This window comes from Mesoplodon bidens (assembly GCF_964165515.1).
Source record: "Mesoplodon bidens genome assembly, chromosome: 14".
NCBI lineage: Eukaryota > Metazoa > Chordata > Mammalia > Artiodactyla > Ziphiidae > Mesoplodon > Mesoplodon bidens.
Window position 1 is genome coordinate 70,583,636 of NC_138170.1, and position 22,077 is coordinate 70,605,712.

Sequence of the window (22,077 nt, forward strand, 5' to 3'; positions counted from 1 at the left end):
TTTTTCAAATTATGTATTGACTTTTTAAAAATAGAAAATGAGAATTTAGCTCTTATTCTTCCTTCCCCTCATCCCCAAACCACCTCCTCTCATTTGACTAACATAATTATATCATAATTTGGGATTAAATCAATGATCATTGTTTGTATCTTTATGACTTTGTAAATACTGTCCAGCATCACTGAGTCATATAGTGTGTGATGATATTTCTTTTCCTGACTGCCTTTTAAATTTTCACTAGAATTAGTAGCTTTTTCCCTTCCATATTGCCTTTATTTTCTTTGTGGCTGTCATTAATTTATCCCTGAACTCTGATAGAAGGCCGTATCTTTTTCCAGTATGTTTGAACATATTAGATAATTTTACCAGTTTACTTTTTTCTGAAGGACAACTGTGGTGAAGCCCTTCTTTCTCCGATGTCCTCTAGGGGAGTTACACTGCTGCTGCCCTGGAATCTATGATCCTGAGCACTTTATTTATCTCTCTTCTCACTTCTGGTGCACTGAATTCTGTGCCTCTCCCAACCCCTACCCTGTATGTTTCCACTTTTATGAAGCCAGTCTTGAGGTGTTTTATACAGAAAGTGCGTGTAAAAAGAGTGCGTGGGAAATGGATGGCTTAAAACCTTGGGCACCTGAATTTGCCTTTATTCTGCCTTCACACATGATTGATAGATTGCTGTTTTGGCATCTGAGCCTGTGTGTGTGGCATGTTTTTGCTCCCCGCAACCTATTAGAATCTTTTCTTTAATCTCCTCATGTTCTGATGGGCCTTGGTATAGATTCTTTTTCATTCATTCAATACAGAAACTTGTATTTTACTCTTCTAGGACATTTTCTCACGTTGCTTCTCGATATTTTGCTCCCCTCTGTTTCCTGTCTCTCTAGAATATTTTTACTTAGATAATGGATCTCTTGGACTGAGTCTCTTATTATTTCTCCTGTTTTCCACCTCTTTGTTGTTTTGTTCTATTTTAATTGTAATATTTCTTCAACCTTATATTCAATCCTTTTGTTTAATTTCCATTTTAAGTTTCTAAGAGCTCTTTTGCTCCCTGAATATTCCCTCCTACTGCCTTTCAAACATCCTCTCATATAAGTGTATTAATTATCGTTTTTGTACTTTTGTTTTTAAGTTTCTTTTGTTTTCCTTAGTGTCTTTTTTTTTTTTTTTTTTGGCGCATGCAGCTTTTGGGATAGGTCCGTGACCAGGGATTGAACCCCGGGCCCTCAGCAGTGAAAGTACCAGTCCTAATCACTGGACTGTTAGGGATTTCCCCTCCTCAGTATCTTTATGTACTCTTTTCCTATTTGTTTTGTTCTCATTCTTTTCTTTTTTTTAAATTAATTTTTATTGGAGTATAGTTGATTTACAATGTTGTATTAGTTTCTGCTGTACAGCGAAGTGAGTCAGTTACACATATACATATATCCACTCTTTTTTAGATTCTTTTCCTGTATAGGTTATTACAGAGTATTGAGTAGAATTCCCTGTGCTATACTGTAGGTCCTTATTAGTTGACTGTTTTATAAATGTGTTAATTCCAATCTCCCAATTTATCCCTCCCTGCTACTTTCCCCCTTGGTAACCATAAGTTTGTTTCCTACATCTGTGACTCTATTTCTTTTGTGTAAGTAAGTTCATTTGTACAATTTTTTTAGTTCTCATTCTTTTCTGTGAGTACCATGAGAGCACAGTCTTGGCAGTTTGGTTATAGGTACAAAGAAAAAGAGGTAATATAATATAGTGGTTAAGAGTATGGATTCCAACCCCAGCTCCACCCTATGTGATATTGGGCAATTTAATTAATCTTTTGTGTTTCTAATTTCCCATCTATAAAAAGGATAATAATACCCACCTTGTGTGGATTTTAGGAGGATTAACTAAATACATGTAGGGAAAGTACTTTAAACAGTGTTTGGTACATGTAAGTGTACACACAAGTGCTCTCCCAGATAAGTACATAGACAGACAGACAGATATATAGGCAGGCAGGCTAATAATATATGCTATCATTATTGTGATTGTTTTCCCTAACATCTTAGTGGAGTGTCTGTTACATATTAGGCACTCAATAAACATATGCTGAATGAATAAATGCTAGAGACAAGGGAAGGCCTCTAATAGTCTAGTTCCTTAAATGGTTTTTTATAAGTCCTTCTGTGTTCAGCCTGAAGCATCCCTGCATCCTACTGTATTTCTGAACCTTTCTATATTTCTACAGTGACTTCTTTGATTCAATGAGTGAATAAATAATGTTCTTAGGAGATGATCAACAAGATGTTGAGAGATGAAATATTGATAACAGTAACACTGATAGTTTATATTTGAAGGAATAGCCATTAATTACTCATAGTTTTTTTTCCCCCTTTATTATTCTTAATCATCAAGTCATTTCAGAGTCATTCTCTAAACTGTTGAGAAGTCTGTTCTGGCCAGAAAGCTTTAGTGTCCTTTTAGACAGGGCACAGAATATTTTTGCAAATGACCTCTCTTAAAGAAGATTATTAATGAATTATTTTAAAATATTATTCATTATGAACCATATTTTATGTATACATTATAATTTTTGATATTTTACATTTGAAGCTTGCTGTTAAGAATGGTATATTTAAAAAATTTGTAGCTGTGTGTGGTGGTGGATGTTAACTACACTTATTCTGTAATCATCTTGCAATAGATATATATATCAAACCATTATGTTGTATACCTAAGACTAATACAAGGTTATATGTCAGTTATATCTCTATTTTAAAGAAAAGATTGATACAGAAAATATACACTGATAGAAGAAAGTTTCAAGGGGCTTTTAGTTTATTAGTACACTTCATTTATTAACATGATGCATCTTGTTTCTTACTGCTTTGCAGGCAGATGTAAGTATAAAATTATGGAAAAATGGATTCACAGTCAATGATGATTTCAGAAGTTATTCTGATGGTGCAAGTCAGCAGTTTCTGAACTCCGTCAAAAAAGGGTAAGCAGTCTTTGTAAATAGAGGGATATTTATTTATTTATTTTAAATTAATTTATTTTTGGCTGTGTTGGGTCATCATTGCTGCCCGCGGGCTTTCTCTAGTTGAGGAGAGTGGGGGCTACTCTTTGTTGCGGTGCGTGGGCTTCTCACTGCGGTAGCTTCTCGTTGCGGAGCACGGGCTCAAGGCGCGTGGCCTTCAGTAGTTGTGGCACGCGGGCTCAGTAGTTGTGGCTCGAGGCCTCCACAGCGCAGGCTGAGTACTCGTGGCGCAAGGGCTTAGTTGCTCCACGGCATGTGGGATCTTCCGGACCAGGGCTCGAACCCGTGTCCCCTGCATTGGCAGGCGGATTCTTAACCGCCTTAACTGTGGCTGATGGGCCACAGCCAGTTTCAGTGACATCAGGCACCCTCCCCTTCCCTCCTCGGGACAGGGCTTTCCCAGGAGGTGGGATGAGAAGGCTGGCCACAGGCAAATTTTACAGACTCAATAGAAGATAAACCCTTTAATTTGTTTCTGAAAAAATAAATCTCAGTGGGTCTTTCTTCCCCAAAGACATGGCCTCTAGAAAACGGTGGTTCCTGTGCTTTTATAAGATAAACTTTCAGGGGACTTCCCTGGCCGCCCAGTGGTTAAGACTCCGCACTTCCACTGCAGGGGGCACGGGTTCCATCCCCGGTCGGGGAACTAAGATCCCGCATGTGGTGAGGCACAGCCAGAAAAACAAAAAGATAAACTTTCAGAAAAATATTTCCACAAAAGTAACTTTTGTTCATAAAAATGATGGATCTTCGGTGGCTCAATATCAGTCAGTGTCCGCTTCTAGAAACAGTGTCATCCACTTAGCTGTACAAAGGGAAAGAAACACCTCATGCCCTGCTCAGTGTATCCCCACCACTGGCCCCATTCACTCCCTCTGGGGTCTTCTGGCCTCGCTGCATCTGTCTCTCTCCTAATTGGACAGCCCAGCATGTCCGTCTGTCCCCACTCTGCCCACTCACGTGCTGTCAGCCTCTCTCAGACATCCAGTGGAACATCAGGGGAAACGAGTTCTGTGTGTCTGTCCTGTCAGGTAGCTTTGCCATCCAAGCAGGTTGGTGGGCCTGGTGCTCCCACAGGAAGTCTGCAGACCAGGCTGGTAGGGGCTTCCTTTTTCCAGGAATAGTTGCTACTGGTATGCTTTCCAGGTCACAGGTTGCCTGGAGCTGGGTAGTCAGGGGCACAGGCCTATCTGAGATGTCCTGCAGTCAACAGGCAAGACATGACAGGTGGGGGTCCTGGAGCCCAGGCCACTCCCTTCAGGAGAGTCACCGAAGACGCCATATCCCAGGGGAAAAGACAGGTCATGTGTAAACTGGGAAGCAGGGGTGCCGAAGGGCTGAGAAGAAAGGGGGACTTGGAGTCCAGAAGACGCTGCTCCTGCCGCTCCAGCTCACACGAGTCTCAAGTTCAAGCGAGGCTGTAGCTGGTCCTCCTGTCGGAAAGGGAAGAAGCCAAAGGGAAGGAGGACGTGGGTGGGGCCCCGTGGAAGTGTCAGTGGCTGCTCCTTGTCTCTCTAGCAGCTCCTCCCCTTCTCAACCCCGTGAATGAAGCTAAAACCCTGTTCTTCCGAGTCCCACCAAGCAGTTCCCCATCCACCTGTTATTCCCCGAGTGTAGCGCATGAGCTCAGTAAGATGGGCTGGAGTCCCAGGCCGTCCACAGCAAGCAGTGAGGGACCCATGACAAAGCCACTTCCTGCCTATCGTGCGTGGTCCTCTGTATCTACATGGACTCGTGTTTGTAAATGCATGAGCGTCGGCAAAAACGTGGACAAGGCTCGTGAACGTCTGCTGGACCAGACGTGTTGATACTGCAGCGCCTGCTTGGCCTCAGGCTCTGGGCTGAGCTCTTGGGACGCAAACATGAAGAAAACAGACCCAGCTTTCAAGGTCCCCCCAGTCCACTGCGAAAGCCAGACAGTGAGCAGATCACCCTCGGGCAGTGGGATCGGTGGTGGTTCGCAGGGGGAAGAACAAGGTCAGAGAGAGCTGCTTGGTGCAGCCTGCGGCGGGGAGAGCGGGAGACGGCTCCCAGGCTGGAGGGTGGTGCCATCCACCGGGCCCAGGGCACAGCAGGAGCAGCGATTGGGGAAGAAGATAAATTCGGTTTGGGGCCCATTTAGACTGACTGCCATGCTTGTGGGACATCAGGTGGAGGTGACCAAATGAGAGCCGTGCACATCTGCATGCCTCCCGGGCGTTGGCAGCCCTCCTGTGTATACCCGTGTGCGAGAGGTGCCTACCTCCCAAGGGAGCGGGAGCTGTTCCGACGTGGCACCTTTGGAGTGGGGCCGAACAGGAAGATGCACAGACCGATGAGGATCATGCAGGTGGGCATGGCACCGATGAGGACTTCGAGGGTCACCACTACCTGTTCCGCCTGCTTGCAGGCTCCTGACTCATACCCCGCAAAGCTGGGGAAACACCATCCCATGCATCCAGCTCAGAGCCTGGCTTCCTGACGGAGGGGTCCCAAATGCCCAACCACGACGCTATCCTGAAACTTGGATAGTTTCCTGGCCACATCAGCCTAACTATGGGGGACGGAGTGTGAGGGAACAAACAGAGCAGGGAGGAGTTCAGAGAAAGCTGAGAATGTGGGAAGCAGAGGCCTCAGAAGGGGTACAGCCACCAAGAAGGGCCCCTCCCAGTCATGTGCACAGAGAAAGCTAGGGTGGAGGTCCCCACACACCCTCCGGACCCACGGGTGACCCCTGGCTGGCTAAGGTGGGGGACTCTGCCCTCTGCTTCCCACGCCGCTAGTCTTTTGTGCCTCTGGTACAGCCCAGCTCTGTGACTCACTCCAGGCTGAGAGTGGAGATGCCCAGGGCGCCTGCACCTGAAAGCTTGGTGAAGAAGACATAGGATGAATAGAAGATGGTCTCCAGCCCTGGGCCGTGCTGGTGCTGCAGCTGGAATTCATCCACCACATCTGGAAGCATGGACCTGGGGGAGGGGGGTGCAGAATTATCCCTTTTATCCTCCCCACAGCCACCAGCCCAGGAGCTCTCTGGGGACAGAGAGTGAGTCAGATTCACCCCTGGGTCCCCGCTGCCCAGGACCGGCCCACAGAGTCAGACAATATTTCCCCAACACACAGCTGTCCACCATTCCTGCCGCCTGGCGCTCTTTCGGGAGGGCTCCACAGATGGCGCTGGCAGCCTCCATCTCCCGCAAGGCGGGGAGGGCCCCTCCCCAGCGCAGCCTGTGCACAAGGCCTGGGACAGCAGGTTGATGTGAAGGAGGGATAACCAGTAGGAAGGACGTGAGGCTCCCACTCCCATTTCCCTTCACCCAGCCTACCAGGGTAGCAGCAAGGACACGGCAATGCTCACGCCAGATACAAAGGCCACGACGTATGCCACGGGTGCTGTGGGCACAGCAGCCAGCAGGATTGCAAATGGCACCATCCCCGAGGGAGACAGACACACTAGCTGCTCCCTCCACCTGCACCACCCCCCCTCAACGGCTCTTTGATGCACACACTCACCGTTCTACTGATGACCCCCTGCGCCTGGTCCCCTGCTAGGCACTGAGCACTGCCGGCCCCCAGGAGGCTCAGGCTCCCAGGTCACTGCCCCCCCCATATCCCTCCAGGCCTTGCTTCCTGCCTCACTCACAAAGATCCCGAAGGCCGACATCCTCTTCCCAAATCGCTGCAGAACCCACTCCCACATCGGAGTGCTCAGCACTGCTGAGACCTGTGAGCGGACAGAATCATCACAGCTCAGGACACGCCCCATGCGCCTGTGCCTGTGCCAGGCCCTCAAAGCCCTGACATTTAGGAGGGACGCTCGACGTTGACCTTGCCCCCTGGCTGGAAACAGTGGCTGTGAACTTTATGACCCTGGCCCCAATTCCACCCTCGGCTGAAATGCAGGTGACCAAGACCACAGCAGAGTCCAGAACACTGACCACCAGAAGTCCGGCCACGTGTGTCACGGCAAGGGTCACACATCCCCAACTCAGGCCCCCGAGCGCCGTTGCCTCTACCGCCCCAGGTCCCCTCACCAGGATGGTTATCACCAGGCTCTGCACATGGTCATGTAGCTGGGAGGCGTGTGCACAGAACAGGACCAGGTAGCCCTGCTCCACCTGAGGAGGTCGCCAGGAAGTGGGCGTGTATGGGAAATGGCAGAAACGTGGAAGTCAAGGGCAAGGCTAGGGTCTCAAGTCTGGCCTCCCCTTTGGGACCTCAAGCGTCCGGTTCCTACCGCCATCACGCTGTCCCCTCCCCAATGAAGGATGCTTATCCCTGACACAGGTATAAATGCCATTCCTAGTCCCCCTCCCCGGCACAGCTGAGAACCACCCGAGACAGCGTCAGCTTCCTGGTGTCTGGGCCCTGACCCTCCCCAGCCCCACAAGCTCTAGGCAGGTTTCTCTCCTCCCAGCACCAGCCTCGCCAGGCGCTTGCCAGCCACTGGTTTCTCTCTGGTGCAGTGGGGACGAGAGACACCTGAACCTACGCAGGGTCAGTATGGCCAGAGCCAGCCAGTGGGGATCAGCCTGGCCAGAGGTACCTGAACGGCTGCCGAGATGAACAGGAAGGAGATGACCAGCTTCAGGTAGGGCGGGTGCCGGACTGTGAGCCGCAGCCCAGCCAGGAAGCTCAGGCCCTGGCCGGAGGCTCGGGCAGAGGCATCTGCAACACAGGAAGGGGACATCTTGGCTTGGTGGAGTTCAAAACCCAAACCCACGCCCAAGAGGAGCCCGGCCGCAGCTTCTGCTTCCCACACCCTGCCTGCACGCCGCACCTACCCGGTCGCTCCTTCACCCCCAGGCAGAGCAAACTACTGCACACGGGGTACGTCACAGCAACCACAGTGGCTGCAATGGAGTAGAGACGAGTCTGTGGGACAGGACAGGACCTCAGTGGGGGTGATGTCTCCAACCCACGGAGGTGGGGATACCCAGGGGCCGGGCAGGAGTACCTCCCAGTGGGAGCAGAGGGACCCTCAGCCCAAGCCCAAGGATGCGGGGTGCCCCTCCTCCCAACCAGCCCAGCAGGAGAGGGAGATCTAAGGGCCCAGAGTGGTCCTTCTGCTGACCCTCTGCCTCCTGCGGGCATCCATGCCACCGTGGGTCTAAGCCCCCTTCGCCTCTCTCTCTCTTTTTTTTAAGCAAACGTTCATTGGGGCTGACTTCTGCGTGCTAGACCCTGTGGTTACGGTGATGAATAAGTGATCCTGTGCATCCACAATAAGGGGCTTGGAGTGGGTGGGGAGACAGATCCAGGAGCAGACAGTGTGATGCATGATGACGCAGATAAATGTCAAAACCAGAACGGTGCTACCTAGCATTCAGAGGAAGACACATATGTAATAAAATACATTCAAGGCATGCATGGGAGTAACAGCCACCCAATTCAGCACAGGGGTTGCCTTTGGTGGGGGAAGAAAGAGGGAGATGGGCAGGGCTTCACCAGTGTGGATCCAGCACAGTTGCACAGGGTCCCACATTCAGAAGGCACTGCACTTGGGAGTTAATGCTCTGCTGCCTTGAAATTCGTGATGATTTTATCTATGAATTTGTGTTTCGTAAGTGAAGTCGATGGAACAACAGAGCTGGAACTACCAAGAGGCACCTGAATGTTTCTCGCCTTGGCTCACATGAGGCTCCGCCTCCCGGGAGGGGTTCTCAGCCTCCTGCTCCCTACTTCTTGGCATCCCAGGCCCTGCCCAGCTCCTGCTCTCCAACCCAAGGCCACTGCCACCCTCTGTTCCACCCTCACCCAGACAGTGACCCAGTAGCTTTGGTGAGGGCACTTGTAGAGGCCTCAGTAGGGCCTAGGCATGGAAGAGGGGAGGGTGAATCTGCAGGTCGCAATCCCTCTGATCCCAGGCTCATAGCACCATGATGGGGTTTGAGGGCAACTGGGCAGAGTCTCTCCCAGACCCTGATTCAGGCAATCCCTAGACCGGGGCCGTTGGCCACGGGAAGGGGAGACTGACTTCCCCGCTCTCTCTGGGGCTCTAGAGCTCCACTTTGCACTGTGCTCAGGCACATTCGGTAGCTGGGCTACAGGTGGGTCTGGGGATGGGGGGGTACACAAGGACTTCATTGTAATGTTTCCTTACGGGTGGTGAACCATGGGTGTTGGTGGTATTATTCTCATACCATTAATTCCCAAATGTCGGTGGAGGTGAGTGATGTCATTTGCTTAAGGAGAAAGGGCTGGGGGGTGGATAGAAGATGAACTTGATGGATAAATAGAGGCACGTCCCCTAACTGCTGAAAAGGGACCTGCTTTGAGGAGACACGAAGGGGTACTAGCCCTTTCACACTGGGGGTGGGGTTGGCGTTGGCAGTCACCCGTTCAGGGATGGGTAGGACTGGTCATAGGTCAGGTTTTGCCCAGGGCTCTGCCAGGACACCAAACCGTTCTGCTGTCTCTCTCCCCTGTCCCTGCCTGTGGCCCTTCCCCACCGCATCCCTTCTCGGGGGTCCGCCTCCTCCCCTCCAGATGGCCTGCTGATCTGTTGTCTGACTCCATGTTTAGAAGGCACCCAGCAGAAGCAGAGTTAGCAGGGAGGACGGAGGGCCTGGGCTCAGCTACAGGAGCAGGGAAGGAACGAGAGGGCATGGTGTGCAGAGCTGAGCCCCCAAACCACTATGAAGAGACCTGGGGAGAAAGGGCCCTGGAAGAAACAAGTGACCCCGAAGCGGGCGTCCCAGTGGGTCTGGGTAGCGTGGGCACTCACCGCGTTGGGGGAGATGGACACTTGTCCTGGGAGCGCAGTCTCCTTGCACCTGTGGGACCCGTGGGCACCAGACACGATGAGTCCATGGACAGTGGCTCCCATCAGTGTCCCTGCCATCTCCAAGGTCATCCCTGGGACACAGCGTGGAGCAAGGTGACAGCTCGTGGGGCCAGGGGCAGAGCCATCCCACCCCACGCACCCCACGCCTGCCTGCACTCACGGTACACGGTGGCCGAGTCCCGCTCCCTGGGGCTGGGGGTCAAGAGCATGGTCAGTGCCGTGTAGGGCACCTGGAAGAACTGAGAAACCGGGCAGAGTTTAGGATGGCGCCTGCCACCAGACTGCCAACCCAGGCCAGCAGCTTCCTGAGGCCAGGCCTGCGCCAGGCTGGCACGTCCCTACTGATCCCCTCAACCAGGAGTTAGGGGCTGAGGGACAGGAGGGGCACCCAGCCTGGAGCCCACGAGAAAAGCTAATGGTCTTTGGCCACCTGGTAAGCGGGTGGGCAGCGGGGACCTGGACCCCTATCCCCAGCACACACACACTTCAGAGGGGCCTCCAGCCAGCACTGGGGTTCCAGGAGTCCAGGCCGAGGAAGGGGGCTACCTGCTTACCGTGGCCAGGGCCTGGAACAGGCAGTAGAGGGTTGTGTACCAGAGGCCGCGCAGGCTGGTGAAGGGGGGCAGGAACCACAGGAAGAAGGAGGCCAAGGCAATGAACGGCGTGCAGCCCAGCACCCTGTGGAAGCACAGCCCAGGTGGAGCGCCCCGCGGCATCAGGACAGAGGATGCAAAGGGTGGGCCTGGAGCAACCTCACCCCTCTGGGTTCAAGCTCTCGGCCCCTGGAGAAGCCCTGGGCTGGGGCTCTCAGGGTAGGTGGGAGCCATGGAGGGCGCGAGGTGGCCGAGGGTGAGGAGGTAGCCAGGAGTAGGGGCTGGGGCACTTAGTGGCTGGGTGGTGCCATTCCCTGTTCCCGGGGCCACAGGCAAGTCACATCTTCTCTGTGAGACCTTCCAAGACACCCAGCTCAGCCTGGCTGCACTCCTAGACCCCCAGGGCCAGGCCTGCGACTCTTGGAGGGTTTGTCCAGCTCCGTGCCACCAGGTGAGGGAGAGGTCTATGGACACCTGCATGACTCAGTCAGACCCAATCCACTCCTGTCACCTACTGTTCAGACTTGTCCTCTAACCATCCACTAAGCAGCAGATGTGACAAACACAGTGACCTCAAGCCAGGGGTGGGTGCCAGGATCCTGAGGACCATGGGGCTGCTCACCAGGGCATGAGTCGTCCAGACCCTATCCTCCTGCTTCTGTTGATGAAGAACCCAGCCAAAGGGTCGGCAGCTGCCCCAGACACCTTCCCTCCAAACAGGACAAGTGACATCTGGGCAGCAGGGATCTGAAAGGGACAAGGGAGGGGATAGCCAAGGCCCGGCAGAGTCAGAGAGGGTGTCTAGGCCTGCCTGCCCATCAGGAGGAAGATCTGGGAAACTGACGGGCCAGAGCCACAGTGCAAAGGTTTTTTGGTCTCTTCCCCAAGACGGGAATCCAGAGAGCTCCGAGGGCATATGTGCACCAGTAGAGAAGGGGGAGGGAGTGATAGCTGTTCCCTAGCACATTCCTGTTATACTTATGTCCGGTCACTTTCGGAGAAGACTTGAGAGATCCTCCCCTGAAGGGCTCAGTGCAAGAAGCGTGCACTGAAGCTGACAGTCAAAGGCAGACCTTGTGTTTCACAGTGAAAACGTTTTATTGATTTTTCTGATTACATAAATGATACACTCTAATTATAAACACATTCAAACAGTACAGAAAAATACTGAGCAAAGCTCATCTGAAATCCCACCATCCTGAGACAACTGCCAGGAGTGTTTTGACCATCCTGTCCTGCATTTCCTTATGTGCATCTGCAATTTATAATTTTACACAAATGGGATCGTATCTGCGTCATTTTAAAAAATCACAGAAAGATAAATAAATCATGGATACCTTATTAAAAAGTCCTTTTTTGTTTACCCTCTATCCTCCACCATTCCCTCCTATAGCCAACATTAACACTCTGGCGGATATCCTTCCGGAATTTACTTTCCCCATGCTCATCCTTTAATCATGTACAGACATATATACATCCATATACCCATGCACCCACATATATGGGGCATGTTTTTGTTTTGCTAAAATAGGATCATTTTATATACCCTTCTCTAAAACTAACTTTTCTCACTTGACAGTGCATCATGGAAATCCTTCTGAGTCAACTGGTATAGATCTAACTCATTCTTTTGAGTGACTACACAGTAGCCCATTATGTGGATAAAGCCCAACTTATTTTCCAACTACTTCTATATTTTGGGGCATTCATGTTGCTTCCCACTTTTCCACTACAAACAGCCTGCAGTAAACATCCTTGAGGAGGTTGCCCTCAATAGCATTTGTTTTTTTCTCAGGCTCGGGTCAGAAGTACCATCTACCAAGCATGATGGGGGTGGAAGTAAAGGTGGGGTGAAAGGACCAGACACCAAGGCAGACGGAAGCAGGGGGCCCCCGAGGCTGCTGCCCACACTCACCTGTGCCACATCGAGCAGGAAAAGTTGCAGGTAAAAGGCTATGGCGCTGGAGGCCACCTGGTTGGGGACCCCTCCAATGCCGTAGCACACCTTCGTACAGAATGAGAGGCGACCAGCTCCGCTGTCCTGGGGGAGACACAGGAGCTAAGCCCCCACAGACACCCAACAGCTCCCTCCAGCCCCCTGACTTCCAAAAGCATCCTGAGGTCCCTATGTCTTGAAGGCTTTTCCAGCAACCTCTCAGTCCTAATTTGTCCCAAATCATCTTAAAAGGAAGTGAGACAGAAAAAGGAAAAAAAAAAAATCCTAAACCATGACCTCTAAGCATTTCCAGAGGGAAGTTCTTCCTTATATTTCCCCACAGTGCTTCCTGCTGCAGTCTGTTTTATTCTCCAAGTCAGCAAGCCAGAGTGAACTGGGGGTCGGGAGACCCCTAACTTTGCCACCAGCTTCCTGTGTGGACTTTGAATAAATCACTTTATCTCTCTAAGCCTCATCTGTCAAATGGATATTCCTGCCAACTTCAAGGGATTTTTTTTTACATCTTTATTGGAGTATAATTGCTTTACAATGGTGTGTTAGTTTCTGCTTTATAACAAAGTGAATCAGCTATACATATACATATATCCCCATATCTCTTCCCTCTTGCGTCTCCCTCCCTCCCACCCTCCCTATCCCACCCCTCTAGGTGGTCACAAAGCACCCAGCTCATCTCCCTGTGCTATGTGGCTGCTTCCTACTAGCTATCTACTTTACGTTTGGTAGTGTATATATGTCCATGCCACTCTCTCACTTCGTCACAGCTTACCCTTCCCCCTCCCCATATCCTCAAGTCCATTCTCTAGTAGGTCTGCGTCTTTATTCCTTTCTTACCCCTAGGTTCTTCATGACATTTTTTTTTTTTTTTTGCGTTACGCGGGCCTCTCACTGCTGTGGCCTCTCCCGTTGCGGAGCACAGGCTCCGGATGCGCAGGCTCAGCGGCCATGGCTCACGGGCCCAGCCGCTCCGCGGCATGTGGGATCTTCCCAGACCAGGGCACGAACCTGTGTCCCCTGCATCGGCAGGCGGACTCTCAACCACTGCGCCACCAGGGAAGCCCTTCATGACATTTTTTTCCCTTAGATTCCATATATATGTGTTAGCATATGGTATTTGTCTTCCTCTTTCTTTTTTTTTTTTTTAAGTTTATTTATTTATTTTTTTAATTAGTTTCTGCTTTATAACAAAGTGAATCAGTCATACATATACATCTGTTCCCACATCCCTTCCCTCATGCATCTCCCTCCCTCCCACCCTCCCCATCCCACCCCTCCAGGCGGTCACAAAGCACCGAGCTGATCTCCCTGTGCTCTGCGGCTGCTTCCCACTATCTATCTACCTTACGTTTGGTAGTGTATACACGTCCATGCCTCTCTTTCGCCTTGTCACAGCCCACCCTTCCCCCTCCCCATATCCTCAAGTCCATTCTCAAGTAGGTCTGCGTCTTCATTCCCGTTTTGCCCCTAGGTTCTTCATGACATTTTTTTTTTTAATTCCGTATATATGTGTTAGCATACGGTATTTGTCTTTCTCTTTCTGACTAACTTCACTCTGTATGACAGACTCTAGGTCCATCCACCTCACTACAAGTAACTCAATTTCGTTTCTTTTTATGGCTGAGTAATATTCCATTGTATGTATGTGCCGGATGTTTTGATGAGCAAATGAGGCAATGGCTCCGGGAGCTGAGTGTTAAATATTCGGGACTTTTGCAAGCCAGTGATTACTGGCAGCCTGAAATTGGCCATGGTGAGAGTATTTACACCACAGAAATCAGTAAACAGCAAAAATCAGAGTTTTTCTTTTCTGGAGAGACTGTTTACCAACCCACCACTAAAATGAAGTAACGCTTATGACCCCAAATAATGTGTGTGTGTGTGTGTATATCCCTATATATATATATCCCTAAGCTACCCAGTGAACTCCAGACTCAAATTCAACTGTCTACTCACAGCCCCACATGGTTGCCAAACAGGCATTTCAGCTTAGCATGGTCAAAACACAGCTCCTGATTTCCATCCCATTGTCTTAACCTCTTAACCCTGTCGTCCCGTCCCCATGGCATTAAATAGCCCCAATGTCCACTCAGCAGCTCAGACCACAAACCTAGGAGTCATCCCTGATTCCTCTTTCACAATTCCCCTAATCTATCAGTGACAGCCTCCTAAGTGGCTTCTCTGCTTCTACTCTCGTTCCCTACTATCCACTCTCCATCCAGCAGCCCAACTGATCTTTTCATAACATAAATCAGATTGTGTCTCATCTCTGCTTAAAACCCTCTAACAGCTTGCCATTACAGTCTGAATAAAACTCCAAGTCCTTCCCATATTGCCTACAGGAGCCCACCCAATCAGCCCCCACTCCCTTTCCCACCTCACTTCAGATAGCTCTCCTCTACCATGGTAGCCTCCTCCTTCTTGTTACTCAAAATGACCTTTTCTGTTGCTGCCTCAGGGCCTTTGCACTTCCTGTCCCTTCTGTCTGGAAGGCTCTTCCTCCCGGTCTTTGCAAGAGCTGACTCCTTGCCATTCAGGCAGAAGCCTAAATGTCGTCTCTTTAGAGAGGCCTTCCCTGACCACCCAAATCTCTCTCTCAGTTGTACTAACTACAGGATATATTCTTATTCATTTCCTGCCTCTCCCCACCAGCATATAAACTCTCTGAGAGCATGAGCTATATAACTTTGATTCACCACCATGTCCCCAGTACCTAGAACAATGCTGGGCATATAGACAACATATATATTTGTTAAAAGAATAAATGCCATGAAGACACTGTGGAAAGTGCTATTTCTTCCAAAGACGCTGGGAATCCTTCTCTTTCATCTTTTGCCCGGGGATGGGAGGGGAAGTGGAGAGGCCCGTGGTTTCACCCATTTTTGTATCTTGCCAGACACCCCACATGAAAGGAAGGTCTTCCCAGATAAGGGTTTATCCAGTCCTCTGCACTCTGCCTACCCACACATGAGGCAGGATGTGGGCTTCTTTTCTGATATTTTTGTGAACACTATTTCAACTTCCAGAAAGCTTAACAACAGGCAGAATCCAACATGATAACTCTCCCCCCACCCTGCCCCCTCCATAATGGGACCCTGGTTTCCCACTAAACATACCTATCAAGTTTCTGATACTTAGAAGGCACTTGAAACGGACATTCCAGCTGCAACTAGGTATATGATACAATCTTGGAATCTTGAGGAAGACAGTTTTACCTACTTAAATCATAAGCCCTTCACAGTCAACTGAGATCAAGTTTCAGATTTAGACAAATTCGACACATTTGAATGCAAACCCTGTCTGCCATTTCTAGCTGTGTGACCAGGACAAGGTACTCAGTGTGCTGAGCTTCATTTCCTCACGTTTGAAATGGGGATAATACACCTCATAGAGTTGGTATGAGAATGAAATGCTATAGCATGTCATGGACCATGTTTCCCCTCTAGCCATTCATCTCACCCTGAACTTCTAAATTTCCCTGGGAAGTGAGAGTCCCCAGAGGGCCTCTTAATCGTGCTTGCTTTCTTGGAGGCCACAATCTTTTGCTCCGAGGTGCCGGGAGAGGAAGCACTGAGTCAGCATAGGGAATTGAAGCCACAGACAGAATGAACGCGTTGAGCACAGGGCGGGCAGTGGATTTTTGCACTCGGCGGGAAAGTTGAGACGTCCTAACTCCTCTCCAACACAGCCACCCTGAATGACATGCACCCCAGCCCCATCCAGGGGATGGGGGGAGGGGGGATGCGAGGGGCTGAGGGCGCCCCTAGGTTCCCGCCTGCCCGCTACCCTCACTTGGGAGCCCGGTTGCCAGGAAGGACATCTCTAGAGGCAGTCTCCTCAAGGAGAGCCCGGCGCCTGGAGGAAGCCAGGTTTGAGAGGGTCGCTGTGGCTGCCCGCAGCACCTGCCCGGAGACTGGGGAAGGGAGGCAGCCTCCTCACGCACCACTCAGCGTCCTGCCTGCCCAGGGTGCAGGGGGCCTGGGGAAGACCTGGAGTGCGGTGGACAAGAGCCCTAGACTGGCCCTGGCCTCACGAGGTGGAGGAATCAGCAGCTTACTTCGCTTGCCTAGGACTCGGTTTCCCATCCTGTTCCCTTTGGGGCTCCCGAACACCCTCAAGCCTCTCGGCTCTCAACTGTCAAACCCCACCAGGGGCAGTTCAACAACCTGGAGGCTTGCCGGGGCTGGCTGAAGGCTTACGCCCAGACGCCCGGAAGGTCCCCGGGGCCCGTCCGGCCCAGCGCCCGCTCTGCGCCCGGCTCAGCCTCCAAGCCCCTCGCGCCCCTCGCTTTGCGCTCACCGAACCGGGCTCCAAGGTGTGCGCTTCCGGCGGGGGTGGCGGCGTGTCGACTGGCGGGGCCGGGATCCCTTCGGGGGACACTGCCATGGCGCACGGCTGCACGCTCTCGGTGTTATCGCCCGGCCGGCCGCCCCCGCGGGGAGGGCGGCTCCCGGGCCGAGAGGGCGCGGCGCGCGAAGAGGGGCGGGGCGGCGGGCGCGCCCCGGGCCGGGGGCAACGCGCGGGAAAACGGGGAAGCCGCGAAGTGCGCGGGTTCGGTTTCCCAAAGTGAAAAACGCCAGAGCCCACATTTGCCGGGGGAAAGGCTGGCCAAGTCACTCGGGACCGTTTTCCTTGGGGTAGGTCTCCGAGGGAGGGAGTGAGAGCCAGCGGCCGTTCGCGCTAAACTCGCCTGCTAAATCCTCGTGAAAGCCGACAAACAAATTCATTAGAAAAACGAAGCAATAGAATTGACCTGCTCAGACTAAGATTGTGGCTGAGTAGGCTCACAACACTCTTTAAAAAATTGATACAGGATGCCCGAAATACACATTCTCCAACCTCATACAGACAATGGGTATGGCCATGTAACTAAGTCCTGGCCAGTGAATAAAAGCTGAGTGGTGTAGGCAATTTCCCAGAAAGGTCCTTAAAAGAAAGGGAAGGGGTCACATCACATACAAAATTAACTGAAAACCCATCACAGACCTACGTGTAAAGGCTAAAACTATAAAACTCTTAGCAGAAAGCAGGAGCATGTCTTCATAATCTTGGGTTAGACAAATGTTTCTTAGATGGGACGCCACAAGCATAAGTTGGACTACATCTAAATGAAAAACTTTGTGTTGTAACCTATGCAACCAGTGAAAAGACAACCCACAGAATGCGAGGAATGTTTGCAAATCGTAAGGATTTGTTCTGGAATATATAAAGAACTCAAAACTAAACAGTAAGAAGATAGCCCAATTAAAAATTCGGTGAAGGATCCGAATAGATATTTCTCCAAGATAGACAAATGGGCAATAAGCACAGGAAAAGATACTCATGTCATTAGGGAAATGCAAAACTACAAGATACCACTCCACTAGGAGGGCTATAATTATATAAAAAGACAGTAACAAGCGCTGGGGAGAATGTGGAAAATCATACATTGCTAGTGGGCATGTAAACTGTGCCGGTGCTTTGGAGAAGTTTGGCAGTTCTTCAAAAGTTAAGTATGAAATTATATGACCCAGCATTTATTCCACTCCTGAGGAGGCAACAGAGATGAAAACATGATCACGCAACAACCTGAACACAAATGTTCATAGCAGCACTATTTTTAATAGCTAAAAAGTGGAAACAACCCAAATGTCCATCAGCTAATGGCTATTTAGGTTAGGAATATTCATACAATGGACTATTATCCAGCAATAAAAACGACATGGATGAACCTTAAAAACATTATGTTGTGAAAAAAGCCAGTCACAAAAGACCACATATTGTTGATTCCATTTACATGAAAATGTCCAAATAAATAAACCTATAGGAAGAATGTAGACTTGTGGCTGTCTAGAACTGAGGGTGGAGAAAGACTATTAATGGGGTTTCTTTTAGAGATAAAAATGTTCTAAAATCAGATTGTGATGGCTGCACAATCCTGTGAATATACTAAAAAAACACTGAGTTGTACACTTTAAATGGGTGAATTGTAAGGTATGTGAATTACATCTCAATAGCTTTTTTAAAAAAGGGAATGGATATGCTTCTACTGGATGAAATGACGAAATGCAAATGTGATGGCTGGTGCCAACAGGCTATCTGAAGACCTCAAGTTAACTGGTGCTGAGATCCGCAGATTAACAATACTGGAGTCATGACTTTTGATCTAGCAGCTCTGAACTGCTTCCCTCCGGACTTCCGCATGGGAAATAAAATAAAATGTATTCTGTAAGCCATTATTTTGGATTTCCTATTACAGCTAAATCTAACCCGAAAGTATACACTACCCAGTATAAAGCAAGTCATCCCATTTTCTATGCCTCAATTCCTTAATCTAGAAAACGGGTACCTTCAGTTTCCTTGATTGCAGCCCTAGCAAACAGTGCAAAGATAACTAGGTAATGCATGTGTTAAATATTTAATTTCTTGGAAACTAAACAAACTCAAGGTGAGTTTCTTTGGATAATTTATGTTTGAACACAACACTTTATATGCAATTTCAGCAGGTTTGGAAACACTTCACTTACCATACTTATACTGTGTTGCATGTACTACCACAATTTTACTTTTGAAGGGAAGTGGGCAACAGAAAAAAAAACAAAAAACACCTCCCTCTCTTTTTTGCACAGAAATGTAACTAAAAGGCATTTTTTCCCCTAACAGTTACTATTCTGCTTAAAGTGATAGTATATTCCTAATGCAAGTTTTAAAGACAAATAGACTTCAATAAATAAAACAGGCCGACAATAATCAAGAAGCCTGGCTTTGGAAACAAAACTAAAGACTGATACACTTAAAAACATCTGAAAGGATGCACACCAGTATGTTATTAGTGGTTATCTCTGAATGGTGGAATAACAGGTGAGCTAAAGATCATTTTAGCATAACTGTATAATTTTCTCCAATGAATATGAATTATCTGTGCAAAAAACATACATTTAAATCAAGTGACAAAGAGCCAAATATTAGTCTACTGAATAAGCCACTTCTATTTGAAGATTCAGTGTGATGAGCAATGTTTAAATTAAATGGTTTGTACTAAGAGCAAAGGGGTAAATCTTACTAAGGAGTCCTCATGCTAGTTCAACTAAGGACACAAAGGATGGTGTAAGAAGTAAACACAACCATTGAGTTAGTATTAAAAATATCACATTTTAACACTTCTGAGTACTAAATGAAAGTAACATTGGTTAAAGTACCTGGCAAACAGAAAGCACCTAATAAATGTTTGTTGATTCTCAAACTGAATGACTTTGCCAAATAAAAATGACAAATGCATCCCTATGTAACTATCTCATAACAAACAAATGTAAATTATCTCACTGATCCTTTTAATGAACAGTAAGTATTTCATCTTTAAGACAACAGTTCTTTAACCATTAGCAAGATTGCTTTCAAAATACTTCAAGGCACTGAAATAGATGCATACATAATTTCAACACAATTAAGTATAATGAAAAGTATTCTGAATGACAGAAGTATATAAAATAAATAAGATCATCTTTATAACCTGGATAATGCATAGTAATTTAACCAATAAATTAGAATCTGTAAAATTAGATATGTACTTCTGCATATCACCCCCAACAATGGTTTTACACTGATTGATGCCACTTTTGAAACTACTTAGGTCAAACTGTATTCCACATCTAAGATGCTGGCTTTATTTTCAAGTTTGCCTTCCCTTGCTAAATTCGGTTTGTTTTCTAAAGTCAACATGTTTTGGGTATTCTACATATTTAACTAACAACTTTAGAATTTTAAACTTTAATGTAAAAAGCTTTATCAGATGGTTCTCACTTTAGAAAACCTTTAAGTATATCATCCACATTAATCAGAGTTTTCACAGTTACAAAAATGAGGGTTCTTGCTGATGGCAGGTCTTTCTCTACAGAACTTCTCACTGGGGTGTACTCTGCATGTACACACAAGAAAATCTCTAATGTGTCTTTTGGTTATTACTATAAACTGGAAAATCCACAAAGGAGGTCTTTTTATATGTACAAGAAAAATATTTCCAACAAGAAGCCCCTTCATAGAAATATATGGAGAATCAAAAATTGACTTCTATGCAAATGAAAATTATAAAATGCTTCATGATAGGCCTATATGAAACATTTTCTTACAGATTCTTGAAAATATATTAACAATGACTTACGTTATATCTGATTTTACCATCCCCTCATTTTTTTAAGAATGCCATTATTTTTGTTTTACTAAAGAGACGACTCTACCACAGCCGTAAACGTTACAGACAATAAATATTTTCTATTATATATCTGTTCATTTCTGAGGGTATATGACAAAAGGAAAAGGCTCTCCTTTGTTCTCCCTCTCTTCTTGATAAAAAGACCTCTACCACCTAGAAGGCTGCGAGCTAGAAAAGGAAGCATTCTTAAAATGAACTTCAAACATAAGATATACCTTATAAATCAGGTCATCTAGTTATGTGTATACTTCCCTTTTGTTGTCCCTGAGCCTTTAATAAAAAACTCATTTAAATGTTGCAGCCTTGGGCCTCCCTGGTGGCGCAGTGGTTGAGAGTCCGCCTGCCAATGCAGGGGATACGGGTTCGTGCCCCGGTCCGGGAGGATCCCAAATGCCGCGGGGCGGCTGGGCCCGTGAGCCATGGCCGCTGAGCCTGCGCATCCGGAGCCTGTGCTCCGCAACGGGAGAGGCCACAACAGTGAGAGGCCCGCAGACCGCAAAGAAAAAAAAAAATGTTGCAGCCTTGTCTCAGCTGTGCTTACAGAAGATAAAGCACAGGTTTATCTCATGATTAGTTCAGAATTAAAGGGTGGGAGGACAGTCTAAGAACAAACTGGTGGATTACAATAAAATTTAAAGGTCTAACAGTCCGATTTCAGTTGAGTCTTGCACTGTCCATGATGCAGCACACAGGTTTTATTTTATTAGGGTGGAAGCTTAGTGCAGGATTTCCTGAAGACTGGTTCTCCTACTACATACCTAAGAATTACTTGGGATTAAAAATGTAGACATCTGGAACCCATCCCAAGTACAATGAACCGTTAAAATGTGTGTGGTAGGTGGCAGGTAATAGGCATTCTGAAAAGCTTCCCAAGTGATTCTTACATATTAAGGCCTGAGAATCACTGCAAATCACTGCTTTTATAAGATTAGCTCTTGCAAGGGTTCTGCAAGGTCAACACTATTTTCATAATTATACTAAGATGTTATTTGCTTCTTTTCACTTTCTCATGAATGTACAGTAGCATTTACTATAGGCTACATGATGTGTGATACTGCAACAGACATACAGAAGCAGATGAGATTCCATCTGTCTTCTTTAAATCAGACAGTAAAGATATTTCCAAAAAATGAAATACAATGCCACGTTTCTCACTAAATCTTTTTAAATTTTGGAAAATAGACACTTTTCATAAAAATGTTCTTTATATTAACATGTTATTTTTAATGAATATTTTATAAGTTTTTATTTTAAATATAATATTAGTATTTATAACCCACGTAAGCAACAGGTCTTGAGACCAAAAAGTTTGAGAACTGCTCTTTCCAGCAGACATCCAGCACCCTATGAACATTACTGCTGTTAGGCATGGCCACTTAGTGCCTTGGCACATTCAATGTATATTTCACTTTAAATATGATTCAATAGATCGTCTGCAAAAAGCTTCTTAAACTTATTGTCAGGGAAGGGGATTTAATCTGACAGGGAAATACTGAGTGTAGCCAGTTTTAGTTAAAAATCTAGCATGTTTGGGCTTCCCTGGTGGCACAGTGGTTGAGAGTCCGC

The 22,077-nt window shown here is 47.9% G+C and overlaps 1 protein-coding gene across 1 annotated transcript; it reads right to left on the reverse strand.

Moving 5' to 3' along the window:
• Positions 1–2,992: 2,992 nt before the first annotated feature.
• On the reverse strand, positions 2,993–17,113 carry LOC308628227 (sphingosine-1-phosphate transporter MFSD2B-like). The gene is made up of 14 exons (XM_081255009.1): positions 16,623–17,113; positions 12,288–12,413; positions 10,995–11,119; positions 10,334–10,457; positions 9,940–10,018; positions 9,720–9,850; positions 7,777–7,867; positions 7,539–7,660; positions 7,027–7,110; positions 6,636–6,716; positions 6,319–6,449; positions 5,818–5,961; positions 5,259–5,429; positions 2,993–4,449 (listed from the first exon to the last, which is right to left on the reverse strand). Exons 1-14 carry the CDS (start codon positions 16,707–16,709, stop codon positions 4,425–4,427), a joined length of 1,521 nt encoding a protein of 506 aa, XP_081111135.1. The 5' UTR covers positions 16,710–17,113; the 3' UTR covers positions 2,993–4,424.
• Between the last annotated feature and the right edge of the window lie 4,964 nt (positions 17,114–22,077).

Excerpts from the sequence above, each read along its gene's own strand:
- LOC308628227 (XM_081255009.1), bottom strand. The coding sequence starts at position 16,709 with ATGGCAGTGTCCCCCGAAGGGATCCCGGCCCCGCCAGTCGACACGCCG. Across the intron at positions 7,868-9,719 it reads TGTCCATCTCCCCCAACGCG|ACTCGTCTCTACTCCATTGC; the intron begins GTGAGTGCCCAC and ends CCTGTCCCACAG. Across the intron at positions 4,450-5,258 it reads AGCTCCCGCTCCCTTGGGAG|GAGGACCAGCTACAGCCTCG; the intron begins GTAGGCACCTCT and ends CCTTTCCGACAG.